General features: G+C 43.7%; 1 protein-coding gene across 7 annotated transcripts in view; it reads right to left on the reverse strand.

The window, feature by feature from the left end:
* Positions 1-2640: 2640 nt before the first annotated feature.
* PIGN (phosphatidylinositol glycan anchor biosynthesis class N) overlaps positions 2641-20059 on the reverse strand; it is a 93997-nt gene continuing 76578 nt past the window's right edge. For 5 of the 7 annotated variants that reach the window (XM_044426419.1, XM_044426423.1, XM_044426420.1 and 2 more), the window contains 2 exons: positions 16417-16469; positions 2641-3309 (listed from right to left, as the gene is read on the reverse strand). In XM_044426419.1, the coding sequence (XP_044282354.1) occupies positions 3186-3309; positions 16417-16469 (177 nt within the window). In that variant the 3' untranslated portion in view covers positions 2641-3185. Of the gene's footprint in view, positions 3310-16416; positions 16470-18955; positions 19538-20059 lie in introns of those variants that run through there. The other 2 variants (XM_044426421.1, XM_044426422.1) reach the window with 2 other exon arrangements.

Below are 20059 nucleotides of genomic sequence, written 5' to 3' on the forward strand. Positions count from 1 at the left end.
GGGTGCCTACAGAAGGCAGCACACTGGGGCAGCTGCTAATGGGGGGCAAGCACTCCATGTACTGCAACAATGCACAGGACCGGGATTTTTAAACATTACTTGCAAAAGAAAGGGTATTTTGTCTGCAATTGTGGGTGGAAAGGCACGTCCCTATCAGTGCTAGCCTATTATATGTGAAGTGCTTTGAGAACTTAAAAAAGCAATAGTTTTAAGTCTTCTGGGGAGCCAGAATGCTTGCTCAGCAGAGAATGATTTCTTAATACCAAATTGCATTTATTTAGATTAAAAATAATTCTATAGAACAATAGCATTTTGTATTATATTTAAAAGAAAGAAAAAGATGACACATGTATTTTCTGCAAGAGCACCTCAAATTATTTAAGAACACTACCGTAGCTGATATCTGGAGCTACAAGATCTCTTAATTGCATTTATTTTAAACAATTGCATTATTTGAGGTAGGTATATTAAACTGGCAACAAGTTGTTTATTATTGTACTGCACCTTGTTTGTCTTTGTAAAGTAGATTTGCACTGTTTACCAATGGCAGGCCTTTTGTTTAATGTCTTACCTCTGCAGATGGGTAAGCCAGGGTCCTTTACCCATCCTGTGCCCTGCAGTAGCCTATAACAGTCTTCCGCTCCAGCCAGCATGGGCAATTGTCAGGGATGATGGGTACTGCAGTCCAAAAGACCAGAGGGCCCCAAGCTGAGGGAGGCTGTCTTGCAACACGTCATGAAGAGTGACCAGACACTGCAGTTTATCGGTAGGCGATGGCTAAAGCGCGGCCCGAGTGCTGCAGAGACCGAGGTGTCACACAGGCCGGTTGCCAAGCGACAGTCAGATTGATGGTTCCCAGGCCACCCAGCCGCAGAGGTTTCAGCAAAAGGCTGCCAATGAGCTAAAATTTGCTCCACGCTACAGTTTGCCATCGGGCAATACCCGGTGGCGAGTTTTGCATTATGTGTTCAGCTAAGGAGATGATGAAATCAGCCAATGCCCACAACCCTTTTTTCTCAGAACGAATTGTCAGATGCAAGAGCAGGAAGTAAGATGACCAGATAAAGGTACTTATTCAGCACAAAACTCCACTGAACTCATTGGAACATACTCTGGGTAGGACAGATGTAGGACTGCAGTCTTAAGAATCCAATAGATTTATTCTTACATTGGATTTCTCTCCCACCCTTTTGCTCTTGTGAGGGACCCAAAGCAGCTTACATAGCTCCATTTTATCCTCACCAGAACAACTCCACAAGGTAGGCTGGGCTGAGAATTACGCTCAAACAGGAGAAAGCTAAGCTCAAGTGCAGGAATTTTGGGCTGTTGTTCTGTTAAACTTTAAGCTTAGGTCTAATGCATGCTTTGTGTAACATCAGAAGGTGAGTGTTGACTACGCAGCCATCCATGAAGACCTTGGGTCATCATGCCCATCCCATGGAGCTTCTTAGTGGGAGATTCATGAAAGATGAAAGGACATACTTCTTCAGAAACTGTATAGTTAAATGTTACAGAATTTTCTGCCATGAGATGGAGTGATGGCTACCAATCAGGATGGCTTCAAGAGAAGTGCAGGCAAATTCATGGAAGATAAGGCTATCTGTGGTGATTGGTCCTGAGGGGTATATACCACCCCTTATCTGATTTACAGGACCATTCAGAGGTATGCCTGCACACACCTGTTGCTGGGAAGTATGTGTGGGAAAGGGCTATTGTACTTGTGTCCTGCTTCTATGAACACTGTGCTGGGCCAGATGCACCCTTGCTCTAATCCAGCATGGCCCTTCTGTCCTTACATGACTTTCCTAGCCTAGTAGTTCCATGAATTTCAGGATGCCCTTGATCTCAAGGTTCAGGTATCACCTGAAACATTATCCTACATATTTTTTTCATTTTCTGAAGCTTTACAATTTGTCAGATCTTCTTGGAGGGAATATTTAGCATCAGTGGAATGAGCAGAGCTGGACTGGGAAAGCTGGATTTCAGTCTTCAGATAGCCTTATAGAAGGCTGGGAAAGGCTTGAGCATGTCCCTGCCCTCAGCCTTAACAAAATCTTTGCAGGACTCCTTTGATGCAGTCTGAGCTCCATGGAATCCATCCCTGTAGTATTGGAGGACTTCCTCTTGTGTTTGGCCCTGTCTTGGAAATCAAAGCAAGCCAGAGGAAGTCCATAAATACATGCAGAAGGAAGGCTGCACAACTGGCAGCCTTCTTCTACCTCATGTGGCATGGAAAGGTGATGTGGTCTTGACTCCTGATGAACCTTGCCTAAATATTGGATGTACTCATCAGATGCTTGGACTCATGGCCACGTCAAAGTAGACCAGAGTCCAGGGAGCCAGGCCCAAGGATTCCCGCCCCCCAAAATGTATTTTGAGTATAACAATGGGGGAAACAGCAGCAAAAAGTCAAGTTAACCTGCAACATTTCTCTTTTCAAATAGCTTGGTGGGCAGAGCATGTGCTTTGCACGCAGTTTCCATCTTTGGCATCTCCAGGTAAGGACAGGATAGGGTCTTGTCTCAAAAGTTGGAGAGCCACTATCAGTCAGTGCCAGCAGTCCTGGGCTAGAAAAGAAACGGTCTGACTCGGCAGAAGGTCATTCAAATGTTCCCCACACTAGCACACACACACTCATGCTTTAGAAAAATTAAAGAAATCATGCTTTAGAGTCATTGCATCATAAGCTAGTTTCTAAACTTGATCCTAATCTCTGACATGAGAAATAACCTACAATCAATCCTAGAGCATACTAAACTTTTGACACTGCAGTTCGCTCCTTTGGTCCAGAAGAAGGCAACCGTTTGAAGAGACAGTGGACAAGATGTTCACCTGTCATACAGCCAGCAGGCACAAAATTGTTTTCCGCTACCTTCCAGGCAAAGGTACAGAGTTAATTTCCTTCCCTATCATCCATTTGAATCCCTAATGAGAAAATAACCTCAGTACTTGTCCTTAACATGAAAACAGGTCATAGAATTATTCAGTTTTTGGCAGGAGGCTTATGGTTATGTTTCTTTCCTCTTCCTTTAAAAAGAAAAAAGAAAGATTCAGTTCCAAAATGAAAGGGAATCAAGCTGTCTTCTGCAGCATCAAGTTCTTTAGGACTTTCTAGCAGCCAGTCTCATAATTTTGTCCCTCAGGAAGAACGAAAGTTCCAACAATAGGAGCACCTTGGTCATTTGTCACAGTGAGTGGTGCTTAGGCCGTTCCCAAAGTGCCAGTCTTTTGGTAGTGAGCAGCTGGGCCAGTCCACTTAAGAGCATCAGGAACATAGTGAAGGACATCGCAAGGACATAATGGCTGATGCTGCAAAAGAGAGAAAATTACAAGTCAGAAACAAACAGATAATAAAATGAACAAGTCTAGAGAAGGCTAAATTTACTGGTACAATTAGATACGTCATTTTGGTATCTATCCCTAGGCAGGTAAGTTCAACTAACAGTACCAGTTTATTAAGTGTGTTAACCACTGGCCAAAGTAATGCCTTCTATCGTGTACTGCAGATAGAATGCCAAAGTCAAGATTGTGCAGGCAGGTTGTGATGGCGACTGAGGTATTTCAGATCTGCTTGGAATATCACAGGTGTCTAAACCAGGTGTCCACATGCTTGCTACCACGTGTAGGGTTTAAGCCTTAGTAGTTCCTGAGCAGTGACCCAGTTACTACAAGAACTTTGGGCAGCTGCCACATGCCTGGTTAGGCTCTTAGGATGCAATTCTTTATTGAAGACCCCAAAAGCCTTTAAAAACACATGCAACATACAGTCAGAAGTATGCAGAATGAATTTGCACCAGAACAGGGTCAGACAGCATGGACGGTTTGCGAGCATACTTCATACATCCTTGCAAACAAGAGATAAACTAGATAATTTCAGAAAGGTGGTGGAGATACCAGGCTTGGGAGCCTCAAGGAAGTATTGAGTTTTCCTGATCTAGCGGGAGAAGATCTGGTTTATAAAAACATATAAATCAGACTGTTGTGTTGTGGAGCTTTAGCCACTAAAAACATAGAAAGATTACTACTATGAAAAATTAGCCATACTTAAGGCTGACTGAATTTGCTGAGATATTTCAGCTGCAGTTAATCTTTTTAATGGGGCTAATGGAATTAGACAGTTATAAGGACAGACATTTTGAGGAAAAAGTTTGTTACCTTTTGCAAAATACCTGTCTCTACAATAAATAGTTTATGCATATTACATAAACAAATACATAAATCCAAGATACACATATTTAACAGCAATTGTTATTCCATAGGAATCCAGATCCAATTAGAACAACTCATTTTCCAGGAGGATTTATTTGCTTGAACCAGTCCTTTGTTATTTATTTAATACATGTTTATATCACCCAATAAACATTTTTATACTGCCCAATAGCTGTAAGTCTTTCTCGCCACTAAATGGGGAAGTGGTCTCACATTCAGAATACTGATTGGTTTATAACTTTCTAACTTTCTGCATGTCACCAATATACAATCCTCGCCTTCAGATGATCTGCTTTCCTGCAAGACAGCACACTTTAAAATCTGAAGGGTTTAAAGTACTCAGGAGTGACATGTAGGAGTTGTATGCTCTGGAACAATCTTCCCAAGCTGGTGCCCTACAGCTGTGGTGGAGTGAAGCTTTCTTCGTTCCAGGTCAGCATAGCTAACTGCTGGTTGGAACTGATGGGACTTGCAGTCCATCATCACTGGGGGGGGGGGTACTATGGTTGGGTAGGGCTAATCTGGAACTCTTCTAACACAGGACCAAGTGCATAAGGTCCAGCATGCCATTGGTGGCATAAGCACAATTCCTTCAAGCAGAAATTGCAGACTCGAAAGTGAACAGGCTGGGATACTGATCCAGATCAGACAGAAGCATTAATCTTGGGGGGGGGGGTTCTTTTGTTTCATATGCAGGAGGGCCTGCCCTGTCTTGATGGCCTCATGAGATTACAGAGTGCATCCAAGCCATTATGCATGGAGCAAGGACTAGAGAAGCACTGGCTAAGGGAGCGAATGGCAACCTTTCCAATGATGTTAAGCAAGCTCCATGGCTCTTTAAAACAGCCAACATACCCTGCACTCCAGTTCCAACTATACAGAAACACCACATTCAAATGTTGTTCCAGTCGCCGCCGCTCTGCTTCCATACAGAAGGTGCAGTTCAGAAGCTGATAATGTTCACTCTGGCTTGTCAAAGTGCAGAAGGTGTTGCTGTTCAACAGCCCAGCCAGAACCCTTTGGACTCTGCAGTTCACAGCAACGCTTACAACAAAGTGATAACAAAGGCTTCCCTTGGGAGGAAAAAACCTAATCTTGCAAGCCAGCTGCTTAGGTTGAACTCTTTTTCTACGCTTCAGGATGGCTCGAGAAAGAGCAAAACCACTGCTGAATTTATATTGAAAGCTTTTCACCAAGTTTCACACTAACAGCCTATAACCTGGCCTTTCTTGCCTACCCGAAGTACAAGCTGCCGGTGAGGGATAAAATACGGCTCTCCACATTTTCAAATCAAGTCTGTTGTTTTTCTTTTGAAAAATGCACAGATCCTTCAATGAATATTCTAATTTGTGCTTTTAATCCTTTGAGAACTTGGATGAAATTTTAATTACTTTGAATAATTAAAAAGAGTTCATGACTTCATAGTTTGTTCGTTCGTTCCATGCCAGAAGTTCAAGTTGCATAGCCCTGGAGAATCTAGATAGTCAGTGGAAAATATCTGTTGTCTTCAGGGGCATCTGGCTGAATGCCAGGCACAACACTGAGACTCAAATCCAATAAATAGTCAATAGGAACCCAAAATCAACTGGGTTGGTTCCCTGGTATTTAGCCAGGAAATGCAACCCACAATCAGGCCTAGCAAAAAGGCCTATTACATTAAATATATTGTATGGCCTGACCTTTTCTTCCTTTCTCCAACCTATGTCTGCAACATCTCCTATATTTCTTTCTCTTCCTTCTTCAAAACTCACCTTTTTCTGGGAAGCTTTTTGTTACAAAACCTTATACCGCATCCCCTACAGAAATTAAGCCTTAATCTGTGTAATCAAACTGAATTCATGTCTATTTGCAATTATTCTTCCATCTGCCTCCCTGCTTTAGGCCTTGCCTTTGTCCAATTTTAGACTGTTCAGCTTGCTGTTACTATGTGAACTGGAGACCTGAAACGGCTCTGCCCACCCATTCAACATCCGTCCCCTATTTAGAGCAGCCTGCAGCAAAACTTAGATGGGACCCCTGCTGAAAACCTGTGTTGTGTTCCTATGAGAACATCACTTAGGCCTACACTGGCCAAAGCTGAGCACAGAAACAGAAAACTGTATTAAGCGTTACAGGGATGACAAATATCGCAGATAGGCCATACTTTACAGCAAAACAGCACATTAATGCAAGCACTGTGCCAGGTAAAAATTGTGGCATGATCTTGCTTGTTGCATTAATGCTAAAATTATCTGTTGAGCCCCTGTGCATTCAGAGTCTGAGTTGAATCCAATGGTATTATTCCACTGACAGAAGCCCTTCCAGAGCAGAACCGGACCGGGGATGTGGGGGAGGGGTGCATTCCCCTCCCCTTCTAGCCCGCACACACCTTCCAATCTGCTCCATAGAGCTGGAAAGCCCTCCATAGCAGGTTTTCAGATAGCATGGAAGGCTGCAGGAGAAGGAGAAAATCTGGTAGATTTGGTGGATTTCTGCTTGCACAATGTCTGATTCCACCCATGTCGTTTATCAAACTGACTTTAGGAAAGGAAAAGGCAATTACAGTAGAGGCATGGTGCCTTATGCTTTACCTCATGGAAATCTCTGCCTAATCTGTACGAAGAGTCTAACTGTGATAGCTTTGTAAGACTTGTGTGTCTTTTCCAAAGAATCCTCTTCTCTTAGCTGCATTTTCATTTGTTAACATTTATTTCTGTTATCTGTTTTTTACCTTGGCTAACCATTCTAAGCCTAAAAAGGACAAGAACTATTTGGAATTCCGTATTACCACCCTACCCTGCAGAAGAGGGACTGAATTTGGGCCAACACATACATGGCATATGTTCAACCACTGAGCTACGGTTGCTGAACAGCGCCTGGACAATGCACTCACATCGCTGCTAATTAAAGCTTGTAAGAACAAAGGACACAGCATGACTTGGATGCTGCGCCTGTGAAGTCAGGATTATGGCAAAAACATCAATAAGCACAGGCTGGGACTGGATGAGATGGTTAGTGTATCAGCAAAGCACCTTTCGGAGACATCTGAATGTCTTCTGATCCCCAGTGTGAATTCCTTCCTTCGTTTTTGAGCCAATCATGCAAAGATGCACACGAAAGGTTTCATTTAGTTGTCCTTAAGGCATTCAGATATTCTGTCTCCAGAATTATTAATCCACACAGGGCCAGAATTCTGAGCTATAAGGCCCATCAGGCCACTGAGCCACTGACTCCATTCTTAGGAATGGACATCTCTCTTGGCTTCACATTGGATGGCTACCTCCACTTCATCAAATAATAAGTGGGCCTCTGACTCACTCGGCTGGGAATGTCAAGACAGATGGTCAGGGAGGCATTCCTGCTGCTCGTCTTCTAGCTAAAAGCCCTCAGTGCATCACTGGTGCCATGGGAGACATTTTCATAGGTTGAGTCTCCAGACCTAATGCAACATTTAAAGGCCTCCAGCCCAGCACATGCAATTCAGTTCAGTAGGAAAAAGTCATGTGACTTTGGTGCCATCCATGAGAAAGCTATTTATTTAGGTTCCCTTGCAGTTTCGCTTCTCACAGCTCTAGTGACATTTAAAGGCCATCTCTTATAAGTCATAATTCTCTTCAGTCTGCAGTACCAAAGACGTCAAGATGCAACTTTCACTTTTTTAGTTATCTTCTTGGTCGGACTGACTATGTGCTCTGCAGCCAAAGATGCAGAAGCTATACACAGTCAGTAAAAACAAGACCAGGAGCTGACTGTGGCTCAGATCATGAGCTTCTTGTGGCGAAATTTAGGCTTAAATTGAAGAAAATAGGGAAAAGCACTAGGACACTCAAGTATGACCTAAATCATATCCCTGATGAATATGCAGTAGAGGTGACAAATAGATTTAAGGGATTAGATCTGATAGACAGAGTTCATGAAGAACTATGGACGGAGGTTCGCAATATTGTGCAAGAGGTTGCATCTAAAACCATCCCAAAGAAAAAGAAATGTAAGAAAACAAAATGGCTGTCTGAGGAAGCTTTACAAATAGCTGAGAAAAGAAGGGAAGCGAAAGGCAAGGGAAAAAGGGAAAGATACACCCAACTGAATGCAGAATTCCAGAGAATAGCTAGAAGAGATAAGAATGCCTTCTTAAATGAACAGTGTAAAGAAATAGAAGAAAAATATAGAATAGGGAAGACTAGCCATCTCGTCAAGAAAATTGGAGATATGAAGGGAACATTTCATGCAAAGATGGGCATGATAAAGGACCAAAATGGCAGGGACCTAACAGAGGCATAAGAGATTAAGAACAGGTGGCAAGATTACACAGAAGAACTATACAAGAAAGATCTTAACGTCCCTGATAACCACGATGGGGTGGTCACTGACCTTGAGCCAGCTATCCTGGAATGTGAAGTCAAATGGGTCTTAGGAAGTCTGAGCAACAACAAAGCTAGTGGGGGAGACAGTATTCCAGCTGAGCTATTCAAAATCCTAAAAGACGACGCAGTAAAAGTGCTACACTCAATATGCCAGCAAATTTGGAAAACTCAACAGTGGCCACAGGATTGGAAAAGGTCAGTTTACATTCTGATCCCAAAGGGCAATGCCAAAGAATGTTCAAACTGCCGCACCATTGCACTCATTTCACATGCTAGCAAAGTTATGCTCAAAATCCTACAAGCTAGGCTCCAGCAGTATGTGGACCGAGAACTACCAGAAGCACAGGCAGGGTTTCAAAGAGGCAGAGGAACTAGAGATCAAATTGCCAGCATATGCTGGATCATGGAGAAAGCTAGGGAGTTCCAGAAAAACATCTACTTCTGCTTCACTGACTATGCTAAAGCCTTTGATTGTGTGGATCACAACAAATTGTGGCAAAGAGATGGGAGTACCAGACCATCTTATTTGTCTCTTGAGAAACCTGTATGCGGGTCAAGAAGCAACAGTGAGAACTGGACATGGAACTACTGATTGGTTCAAAATCGGGAAAGGAGTGTGACAAGGCTGTATACTGTCGCCCTGCCTATTTAACTTATATGCAGAGCACATCATGAGAAAGGCAGGGCTAGATGAATCACACGTTGAAATTAAGATTGCTGGGAGAAATATCAACAACCTCAGATATGCAGATGATACCACTCTAACGGCAGAAAGTGAAGAGGAACTAAAGAGCCCCTTGATGCGGGTGAAAAAGGAGAGCGCAAAAGTTAGCTTGAAACTCAGCATTAAAAAAACTAAGATCATGGCATCTGATCCTCTAACTTCCTGGCAAATAGATGGGGAAGAAATGGAGGTAATGACAGATTTTATTTTGGAGTTAGTGACAGATGGTGACTGCAGCCAAGAAATTAAAAGAGGCTTGCTCCTTGGGAGGAAAGCTATGGCAAATCTAGACAGCATAGTAAAAAGCAGGGACATCACCCTGCCAACAAAAGTGCGTTAGTCAAGGCTATGGTTTTTCCAGTTGCAGTGTATGACTGTGAAAGCTGGACCATAAGGAAGGCTGAGCACCGAAGAACTGAGGCCTTTGAATTGTGGTGCTGGAGGAGACTCCTGCGAGTTCCTTGGACCACAAGGCGATCTCAACCCTGACTGCTCTTTAGAAGGTCAGATACTGAAGATGAAACTCAAATACTTTGGCCACCTAATGAGGAGGAAGGACTCCCTGAAGAAGAGCCTAATTCTGGGAACAATAGATGGCAAAAGAAGAAGGGGACGGCAGAGGATGAGGTGGCTGGATGGAGTCACTGAAGCAGTCAGCGTGAGCTTGAGTGGACTCCCTGGGATGGTGGAGGACAGGAAGTCCTGGAAGAATGTTGTCCATGGGGTCGCAATGGGTCATATGCGGCTTTGCTACTAGCAACAACAACAACAACCAAAGAACACAAGCATCATAAAACTATTTCCAATGGAAGATGCTGATCTGCTATTGCCAGATGGTAAATATATTGTTCATGAAACTAGATTCAAATTACTATCATCATTGTTGTTGTTCTGTCATCAAATATTGTTTTTATATCCTGCCTTTCTTCTTCTTGCAAGGAACCCAAGGCAGCTTTCAAGGTTTTCCTCCTATTTTATCCTTACAACAACCTTGTGAGGTAGGATAGGCTGAGAGTGGCTGTCCCAAAGTGACTCAGTGAGCCTCATACCTGAATGGGGACTAGATGCCTAATCTCCCCAGTCTTCACTTCTAACCACTACAGCTCACTGGCTGTCTGTAATTATAAACAGTAATGATTTTAATATGTATGCACTGCCATGGATACACCAGATAATTTACCAAAACAGAAGCTAACTTGCTTCAGCCAACAGGGAAGGGAAGGGAAGGAAGGGAAGGGAATTAAGGGGCAAGAATACATGCATATGCCAAAGAAATTGTGCACCCAAAAACGAATGGGAATCTCTACAAGGCATGAACACTGCCAAGAAGATTGCTGTTTTGTTTTAAATAAACTGTTCCATGATGAAACAACGGAACAAAACATTTAAGCTGCTATACAAAAAACAATGTGGTTTAAGAAACTATTTTTAAAAAGGGAAGTGAGAAAGTACATGTGACACTCCTGGGAGCTGCACTTCAGCTTGCCTGCTGGCCAGACTTTTGTCCCCTTGATTAATTGCTATATTAGGAGGCTGCCAAGCTTGGGGCAAAACAGCAGTGTTTGGGGGCTGCATGCTATTAGCTCACGCATGCACACTAAGAAACTATGGGTGAGTCCCACCTGTTTTGTGCAGTGTTATGTGCAAGCGAGAAAAGAGTGGAAACACAAGCCCGTTCAGAACAGCATCGTGAGGCAGTTTCTTCCACTGTGCAACCTCTGTCTGAATGTTTGTTCTAAAGGTCTCCCTTTAGCCAAACAGGTCAGCTTGCAAGATTGGGAGACCCAGACCCTCTAATCCTGGGTCATTGTGCAGATGTGGCAGTCTAGGGCTGGCTGTGGAAAATAGCTTTAGGCTTGGCAGTCCGCAAGATAGGTGCGAGTGAAATGCTGAGGATGCAAGATGGCTGAAATGGGGAGAATTTCCAAGGTTGAAGAGAGTGAAACTGCCCCCCCACAAGAAATGCAGGTCCTTCGAAATGGCACGGTAGTCCCCATGCTAGCTATTTGTTTTCTGCAGGAACGGCTATTGCACGGGCAGGCTTCCTGTCTGTTGCTTGTTGCTAAAAAGCAGGGAAATCAATCAATCTCAATGCCAAAAAAGGGGGAAGAGGGGAAAAGGGAGGGGAAGAGCTCATTCTTCGTCTCTTGTAACCTTCCACACACCAGATTCTCACCTCAGCCTCTTCCTATCAAAGAGACTATTCTGCCAGGTTCAACTTACAATGCAGCCACTGCTGCTGTGCACGATGGGAGGTGCTGCATTTATGGAAACTGGGCCATCAGTACCTCTCCTCAAAGCAACTCCTGGGGGAACAGCAGTGCTGCAACTCTGAGGGCAGCCCTGAAGGGAACAAAAATGTTCCTCTTTCTTGCAATGTACACAATGGCTTGTATGCAGCAGTGTCATTCTGCCAACATCAAGCTTCTACTGCTTGCAGAAACCCTAGTTCTATGCTTGCCCAAGTATCAAATCCAGTACTTTGCTCCTGTTTACACGAGCTTTTGCATAAGGAGCTGAGCAAGCCACGAACAGAACGCTGCTGACTCTTGTGATTTTTCCCTACCAGAACATAGATCATCGCCTAGTGTAAAGAAGACATAATGTCTCTTGTACAACAGTCTGTAAAACAGCTTGTGCTATGCTTTCTGAAATGGTCTGCACACATGTTGTGCAGCAGCTAGGATAAAATCGTTTTCTAAACTAAAACCTCAGTATTCAGGTTGTATTGCAGTGTTGGCACTTTGTGATAAATAAGTGGGGTTTGGGTTGCAGTTTGGGCACTTGGTCTCTAAAAGGTTTGCCATCACTGTTTTAGGGTGCTATCCAATGGGGTGCTTGTCACCCTCCAAACCTGAAAGGAGTGTAAGTATCTACCATGGCGTGGGAGGACTCTGGAGACAAGGATTGCCCCTGTGAGCCTCCTGTCCTACAGAAAACACAGAGCGTCAACTAAGTGGCCATCTCTGTCTTTTGCCCCTCCTTGTGCGAAGCAGCAGAGGCATCACCAGGATTCCTCATAGCCTGGGAGAGCAAGGTTCTTCCCACCCCTCCAGAATATTCCCGAGCGACAGCTCCAAAGTTGCACCCAAGAGATCAGCACTGCAGCCACTGAAGGAAGGGTGCTGGCGAGGGAAGAAATGCTGCAGTTCCAAGGCTGGAGCTGGGACTCTGACCTAGCCTATGGCTGTGCACAGGGGATGTGGCACCCAAAGGACTGTGCCCCAACTCTATTCCAAATTGTTGATTTAAGTGCCATTTCTGAGTAGACAGGCAGGGTACAAAACCAAATAAATACCAGTGGCGTTTGATCTGTAATGGCTCATTCACTCACCCTGTGCGAAGCAGTCCTAAAACATTAGGAAAGGAACAGTTTGGAAAGAACTGGTGTGCAAACCATCATAGGTACTATGCTGAACTCGTTCTTCCCGTATAAGCTGCACTAGATGTAGCTGTACAGACAGAAGAGTGTTCAACAAAAATGCCATGGAGGGGAAGAAATCATGCTACAAATAGAATGCAATTAAAAGCAATTCCTATTCTATTTGTTATCACATAATGGCAGCCTGCCAATATATCTGAGGCTATCAGCAACCAGTACTGCAATGCCTGCAGGCAGCTCTGCTTGGAAAATTAGTTTTCATGCTGGAGCATCATTGTAATTTTAAAAGGAAACAAAAGCTCTGCTTCCTGAACAAAAAGCCAGCCTCGTTATAACAGCTTGACAAGGTTTGATGTCCTTACACCATTATGTTGTACAACTGAAGTCCACAGTCACAATACTATTCGATATCCAGTTCCTTCATCTTAGCTGAAGGTCAGTAAGAATGTCTATACATCAGTGAGATGGGAATTGGTGGCAAGATACTAATAGAGGAAGGGGAGACACCCAATGGATGCATAGGGAAATCTGGGAACACTCAGACACACGTTCCATGCAATACAGCTTACTCATTCCCAAAGGGGGTGGGGGTAGAACTCTTACACAGCTCACTGTACATGAGCTAGTATGCTAGAGTGCTGCACACAAAGCCCTTCCTGCAAAAGCAAACCAAACCAAACCAAACCAAACGCAAAAGCAAAATGGAAACAAAGCAGACACAGAGCAAACTATGTCAGGCAGAAGAGCAAGCTCAAATTCTTTCTGCTGAAAAGTTCACTTTCCAGATAGCATTAAACACTGCCTTTTGCCACCAAATTAAATGAGGAGAGCTTTGTCAGTGGTGGCACCCTGGATAGCAAATGCTCTCTCCAGATTGCTTCTCCCAGGACCTATGCTATTCTATTTTTAGCACCAGTGAAGATTCTTGCAGGCTTTTAAGCACTTGGGTTCATTAAAAAAAAAGTAGCAGCAGCAGTCTTGTGGTTTTAGACAAATGTTAGGCTAATGGCATTACACTAGCATAGCTGATACTAGTACAACATCATCAGTCCTTGCTGAACAAAGGAAAAAGGTTGTGATTTGTGACCAAATTTCCGTAGCACAGTGGCAAATCTCTGCTTTTTCCTTTTGCCTAGTGAGGACTAATGAGGCTGCTTGAACATGAAAAATAGAATAGCAATCAACCAAATGTGTTGCAACCCAAAACATTTTGGAGGGCAAATGTTTGCCAGCTCTGATTGGGTAATACATTGGATGCTCTGGCTGAGAGATTTCCAAGAAACTTGCCATGGTAATGGGTGTGGTGGTAGAAGACAAAAATCCTAACAACAGGCCATCACCATCTGGCGGCCATACTGCTCATTCCATTTCAGGACCCTGGGCTGCTTCCTCAGGTGGGCAACCAGCAACTCTTGCAAGCGAGAGGTACCTTTCCAGCATCACTACTGGTCCTTTCTAGTGACCATGTGACAGGCAGTAAAGGTTCCGTTTGAAGATTTATGTTGGTTTCAGCAACTCTTTTTACACATACTTGTGTCACCCAGTGATGGCTGGAATCCTCTCTGGTCTGAATACAGTTGATGACTTGAGTTACCTTTGAAAGAGAACTTGCCTTTGCTGCTTATTTGTCTGGGCATCGGCAGAGAAGGAATTTCCAATTAAGCCGGAGCCAAGTCTGCAGTTCTAGAAAGCATTCCTAGCATTGCAAGCTGGAAGGGTCAGTTTCAGGATGAAGCTCTGTGACAGAAAGCTCATTCCTGCTTGGATAAGAGCACCAAGAAAGCGATCCAGGACAGAACCACCCATTACGGAAAGCAGAGGAGCTGCAGCAGCACGCTAATGGCAGCCTTGCACTGAGCTCTCCTTTTCCCTTTCCAAAACAGGAATAAAGGTTTACTCGTGCAATGATTCATCACTCCGTACCCTTCCCTGTCTGCACTCAGTATCACTGACCAGTGCTGGCAGGAACGGGGAAAGGAAAACATGGCCTTACTTGTCTGTCTGCGGGGAGTCTGTGCGGTGCAGTGGCTGCAACACAGGAGGTCAGAGTGCTGCCCCCACTCTGCCGTGAAGCTCACCGAGTGACTGGGCCAGCCCAGTCCTCCTTAGTGGTGAGGATAAAATGGACAGGAGGAGGATCGTGTTCACTGCCCTGGCTCCTTTGGAGGAAAAGCGGGATATACATGTAGCAAATAGCAAATGCAACCCATTACAGGAAAGATATTACCACAAGGCTCGGTATCTGCTGTATGTTTAGTGTGATTACATAGTGTTGTCCTGGTATCTGAAGAGGTTGCGTGAGAATTTATTTCTTATGGGAAAAGGACCAGCAGCTGCTTGGCTCCTGCATGAACACTGTGCCACTAAGAGGGGGTAGACCCTAACCCCCTCAACAATGAACTGTGGAAAACAGAAAAATGCAGGCCAATCAAATGTACAAATACAAAAGAATACACTGGAAAATGTAGTGAGGAAGTAACGAGATCATTAGCAGTTCTGGGAAAGCCAGCATGTATCTCATCACCAGGTCCCCCCCGCCCCAATTTATAAATCATCACCTTTTTCCAAATCCCAAATCAAATGCTTGTAGGACAGAAGCTTTCTAAAGCAACATCTAGACTTTAGACTGTTTTCTGAAATGGCTCCAGGAATAAAATAATTCCGTAACTTCTTGTTACAGAAAACTCATCCACCCTGGTGGGAGCTGATTATGTACATGCCTAGCTAGTACCCTCCATCTCCTGGATCCAGTCAAAGGACCCCTGAAGATGCTAGTGATGTGGACATCTCCTTCAGAACCAGGTGGTCTCCCTACCGACCCAGGACAAGGGAATGATCCAATGCCGGGAGTGGGGAAGTTGCAGGACTGAGGAATGCAGAATTCCATATTTATACCTTATGTTTCCAGACTAAATACACATATCAGACCTATCAACGAACTCGTGTTTCCTGGTTTTCTTATCAGGAAAATCAACTCCTTGATATCTTCTGTCCAACCAGTATGACAAAAATTTCATGACATACCAAACTGCCCTTTGGTGCTATAATTTAAGCATTTCCAAGTTTGAAAGTTCTGAACAGTTTAGAAAGAAGCTCTCTGTAAACTATGTATCAGAAGCTCTTTTTTTGGGTGCAGGGGAGGTATTTTCTCTGTTGCTGTGGAAAAAAAGTAGCAGGTACATACTTCTCACTGGAGGAAAATCAAGGGGTGACAAGCTGAAGATAACTGAGCTGATAGAGATGACCAGCAAAGCAGCTCAGGGCCATCATATCAATCACTCACTACACAATTGAATGAGACAAGAAGCAAAAATACAAAACAAACATATGTTACAATTTACGGATAAGGAAGTGAGTAATCACTGAATGGCTCTGAAGCATTTCCATCAATTCTTTTCCTGATGAACACTTGGAGAAACATACTTATCCAAGCCAAATATGGGGACCCGGCTGTGGTATGCCCTCTGCTTGGCACTCACATTTAGTCATTCTGGGGCCAGGTAGAGACCTTTAATTCTCTCAAACCATTCAGAGCAGCTTTTAGAAACCATGTTAGTGCTGCTTGGTTTTGTTTTGGTTTTATTCTTTGTTTTTGTGTTATATGGTCTTAGGTTTTATCTTGTGAATTGCCCTTTGGATAATTCAGAAAGGCAATAAATGAAAAGCTTTGGCCTGGTGAACCACAAGTATTTTACAGACAACATTACAGCTAAGGAGGAAGGACAAAGGTGGGAGAAAGAAAAACCAAAGCCTTGTACCTTGTTCCGATATCCAGCCAGCTTCCATAATCTTTAACTAGAAAGAAGAAGTGCTAAGTGGGGGAAAAAGAACACAACTTTGTTCAGTAAATAAACATTGCACAACAAGAATGGCAAGGCTCAAATGCATGTTTCTGCCTGCTTATTTAGGGCATTTAAATCTCGAAGTAAAAGATGAACAGGAGCCATCAGCTGATGTTTAACTAAATCACAAGCAATTCAGGAAGCAAGTCCTTAGAGAGGGGGAATCTGCGGAAGAGAGAATGAGGTTCAAATTCCTGCTAAGCTAGGAACTATCTGGGCTGGGTTTGATGTTACAAAGGAAGTGTAGCTGCTCTGGCATCTTCTCTTGAATGTTGCGTAAAAATATGACCCACAAACATGAACATGTCTAGAATCATAGAATCACCGAATAGTAGAGTTGCAAGGGACCAGGCCAGAAGTTTCGTAATATCTAGCCGGAATCTGGCTTCATGGTACTGGAGCCCATTATTCTGCCTCCTGCACTCTGGGATGCTTGAGAAGAGAGCCTGTCCTTCTTCTTAGTGACTACCTTTCAAGTACTTCTAGAGTGCTATCCTACCTCCCCTCACTCTTCCCTTCTTGAGGCTAAACATGCCCAATTCTTTGAATCACTCTTCATGGGGCTTTGTTTCCAGACCTTGGACCATTCCTGTTGTCCATCCTTTGTTAGGAGTCTGCTCAGGGCAAGTGTTTGGCTACATTTTGATTTGCTTCCTTTAGAATCAAGGATTCAAGTATGGCATGGTCATTTTCCTCCAAAGTTCCCATAGCTGCCACTAGGTCTTACTTGATGATTAGTATCAAGTCAAGGATAGCTATTCCTCTTGTTTCAGCTTTCGGTTGGAAGAAGTTATCAGCAACACATGGTACGAAGGGGAGGGGGCCAAGTTTGGCAGAAATCAAAGTCCCCCATAATGATGACATTATGCCTCCTTGAAGAGTATTAAGAGTTCAAGTTTCATGGAATTTTTTCCCATACTCTAGGCATAAATATATAGACATTGGAGACCATGTGCTTTATACTCTAGCTTTCTTCCTACGATTGTTGGAAAACCATTATTGGGCACTGTAAGAGCTGTTGTGGTGCATAAGCCTCTGTCTGTTGTTAAACTCAGGTGTACTTCTACCTTCTCTGTAGGATTCAGTTTACAGCCCTCCTGATAAACGTCTTCATGCTGTGGCAAAACACATCCTTTCCAGGATTTGTAAGGAGCAACCTATCCCTTGCTGGCACTCCATTTTCAAGGATGTACAGCCTGTGGTCCTAGAATCCAAATCTCTCACATTGGCACCACCTTTGCAGCCAGACTTTCACCTGGAGTATTTTTCTTTGCCTGCCTATTCCTGTTTCAAGAACAGGAAGGATAGAAGAGGACACCATCTGGCCCTAAAGTTCTTGACTCTCCTCCCTAGACCTTCAAAGTGTGATGTGATTTCTTCAGAGCTCCGCTTGGCACCGTCATCTGTTCCCACACATATAAGAAGGAAGAGATACATGTCAGTGGGCTGTATGAGCCTTGGCAGTCTTTCAGTTATGCCACTCCCTGATGAGTCCATGGCTCTTCCCGACATACATGTGTTTCCATCCAGAGGCTCCCACAACTAACACCCTTCTCTTTTTGATCTTGCAAGCTCTGATATCACTGCCACTGCATGGTTGACCTTTACCCTCTTGTTCCTGTGGTTCTTCCACTACAAGCTGCCCTCCAGTCTCATCCTCGAGTAACTAAGAGCAGTTTCATAGTTCTACTGTTTGCACTGGTGCAGAATGTCTTCAAGTCCACCTAATTCTTCTGCTCCTCACTGTCACCTTTTTCCTGGGAGTTTCCTCCTCATTTCCCCATCCCTCGGGAGTCTCCTCTTCTGCCTCAGCTTGCTGTTGCACTTCTAGCTTCTTTACTACTCTTGGCTGCTGCAGTTCCATGTTCTGTCTAAAACTCATCATCTTCTTTTAGTACCGTGAGGGTGGACACGCGCTGCACTACTGGTCTCACCTTTTCTTCTAACAGGACTCCAAGCTTGTTGCACCTGTAGGCCATGTTGACCTCCGGCAGGAAAACAACCTTTACACAGATGTTGCAGGTCACCACCACTGGGAAGTCTTCTTGGTTCATTTTTCCTGAGGCCTTTTTGATTCTAGCATGCTGGGCCTGTTCTAACAATAAGTGTTTTCTCCTCTCTTCCCTAAAAGTTAACAATACAATCCTACCAGTAATTGGGAATGTGCTACAAGGAAAAAAACAAAAGTCTTCTAGAAAACTAAGGGGACAAAATTAAAAGGGAGGGAGGGAGGAGTGATTTTCCTCAAATCCTGAATATGGTCAGGTAGGTAACCCTCTCTTAGCCATAAAGCAGGTGTATGAGTAGGCAAGGAAGCAATGACTGCTCAGTTGCTGGCCATTTTCTATCTCTGGCTGGGGGAATATAGACACAGATATATAAATGGCAGCCTATCACAGCCTGGTGCCCTGCAGAGGCCTTGGACTTCAGCTTCCATCAGCTGCAGTCAGTATGGCCAATGGTCAGGAATTCTGTGAGTTATACACCAAACCTCTGGTGGGTATCAGCTGATGAAAGAGGTTGTAATGCCTTTATGCTCCTGCGCTACACAAGGAAATTTACAACATCAAATATAAAGGGCACCAAAGAAAATGCTGTGACAATAGAACCATAAGCTATTGATCTGTGATCTAAGTATGATACCTGTTTTTATCTGCTACAATTACCATTATGTACAGCAAAATCCAGGAGAAGATGCTGTTAATTAAGTGAAAAAATTCTCAACTCTGAACTTGCCCTTCAGGCTGCAGAGCTATTGCCTAGCTGCCAAATGTTCCTCCACACTGTTATACTCTTGAAACAGTGATATCATATCACCTTCTTAACTGGCAATCTATGAAGGAGTAATCTCCTTGAATCTAGCAGTTGAGAGCTTAGTTTGGGGCTTCTCAATTCTTTCCTCCTTAGACATGAATTTAGCAGAACCAATTCAGATTACATGCTGTTTAGGCAACTTATTTATTTTACAGACAACAATTGCAGAAGTTGTAACTAAACCGTTGTTGACTATCCTGTAAATACACCGTTGTTGACTATCCTGTAAGAGATTCCAATTTCTAGCATTAGAAACATTTCATTTATGGCAGCCGCTCCATGATGTGACATAACAAAAGCAGAAGGTGTTGTCACATCAGGTAAGTCCTCAGGGAAGAATATGCAATGTGAGAAGTGAGTACACACCCCAAAAACACAACCCCTTTTGTTACTGCTCCCAAGACACATCCCTTCAAGCTGTATTATGTTGTGCAAATACAGTACAAGACAATGAACAAGCTCTTGGGCCATAGCTGCATGCTATTTTTCATTTTTAATAAGGCCATTTTGATTAGAGTCACTCCAGCACCACTTGAATTTATGGGGTGGGACTTGCTGGGAGGGATCTTTTCTCCACCCCCCACTTCATGTGCACCATTTATCCCTTCCTGGTTTGTCATTCCCACCCTTCTTGCCTGATAATTTTGACATCTCCTCTGAAAAATGAAGGCTGGCCATGACATATTTTCTTTTTGTTTTGAAGGCAGGAAAGCGAAGGATGAAAAATTAAATGCGGCATCCAGGT

The sequence above is a fragment of the Varanus komodoensis genome, unplaced genomic scaffold (assembly GCF_004798865.1).
Source record: "Varanus komodoensis strain SLA01 unplaced genomic scaffold, ASM479886v1 scaffold17, whole genome shotgun sequence".
Classification (NCBI taxonomy): domain Eukaryota; kingdom Metazoa; phylum Chordata; class Lepidosauria; order Squamata; family Varanidae; genus Varanus; species Varanus komodoensis.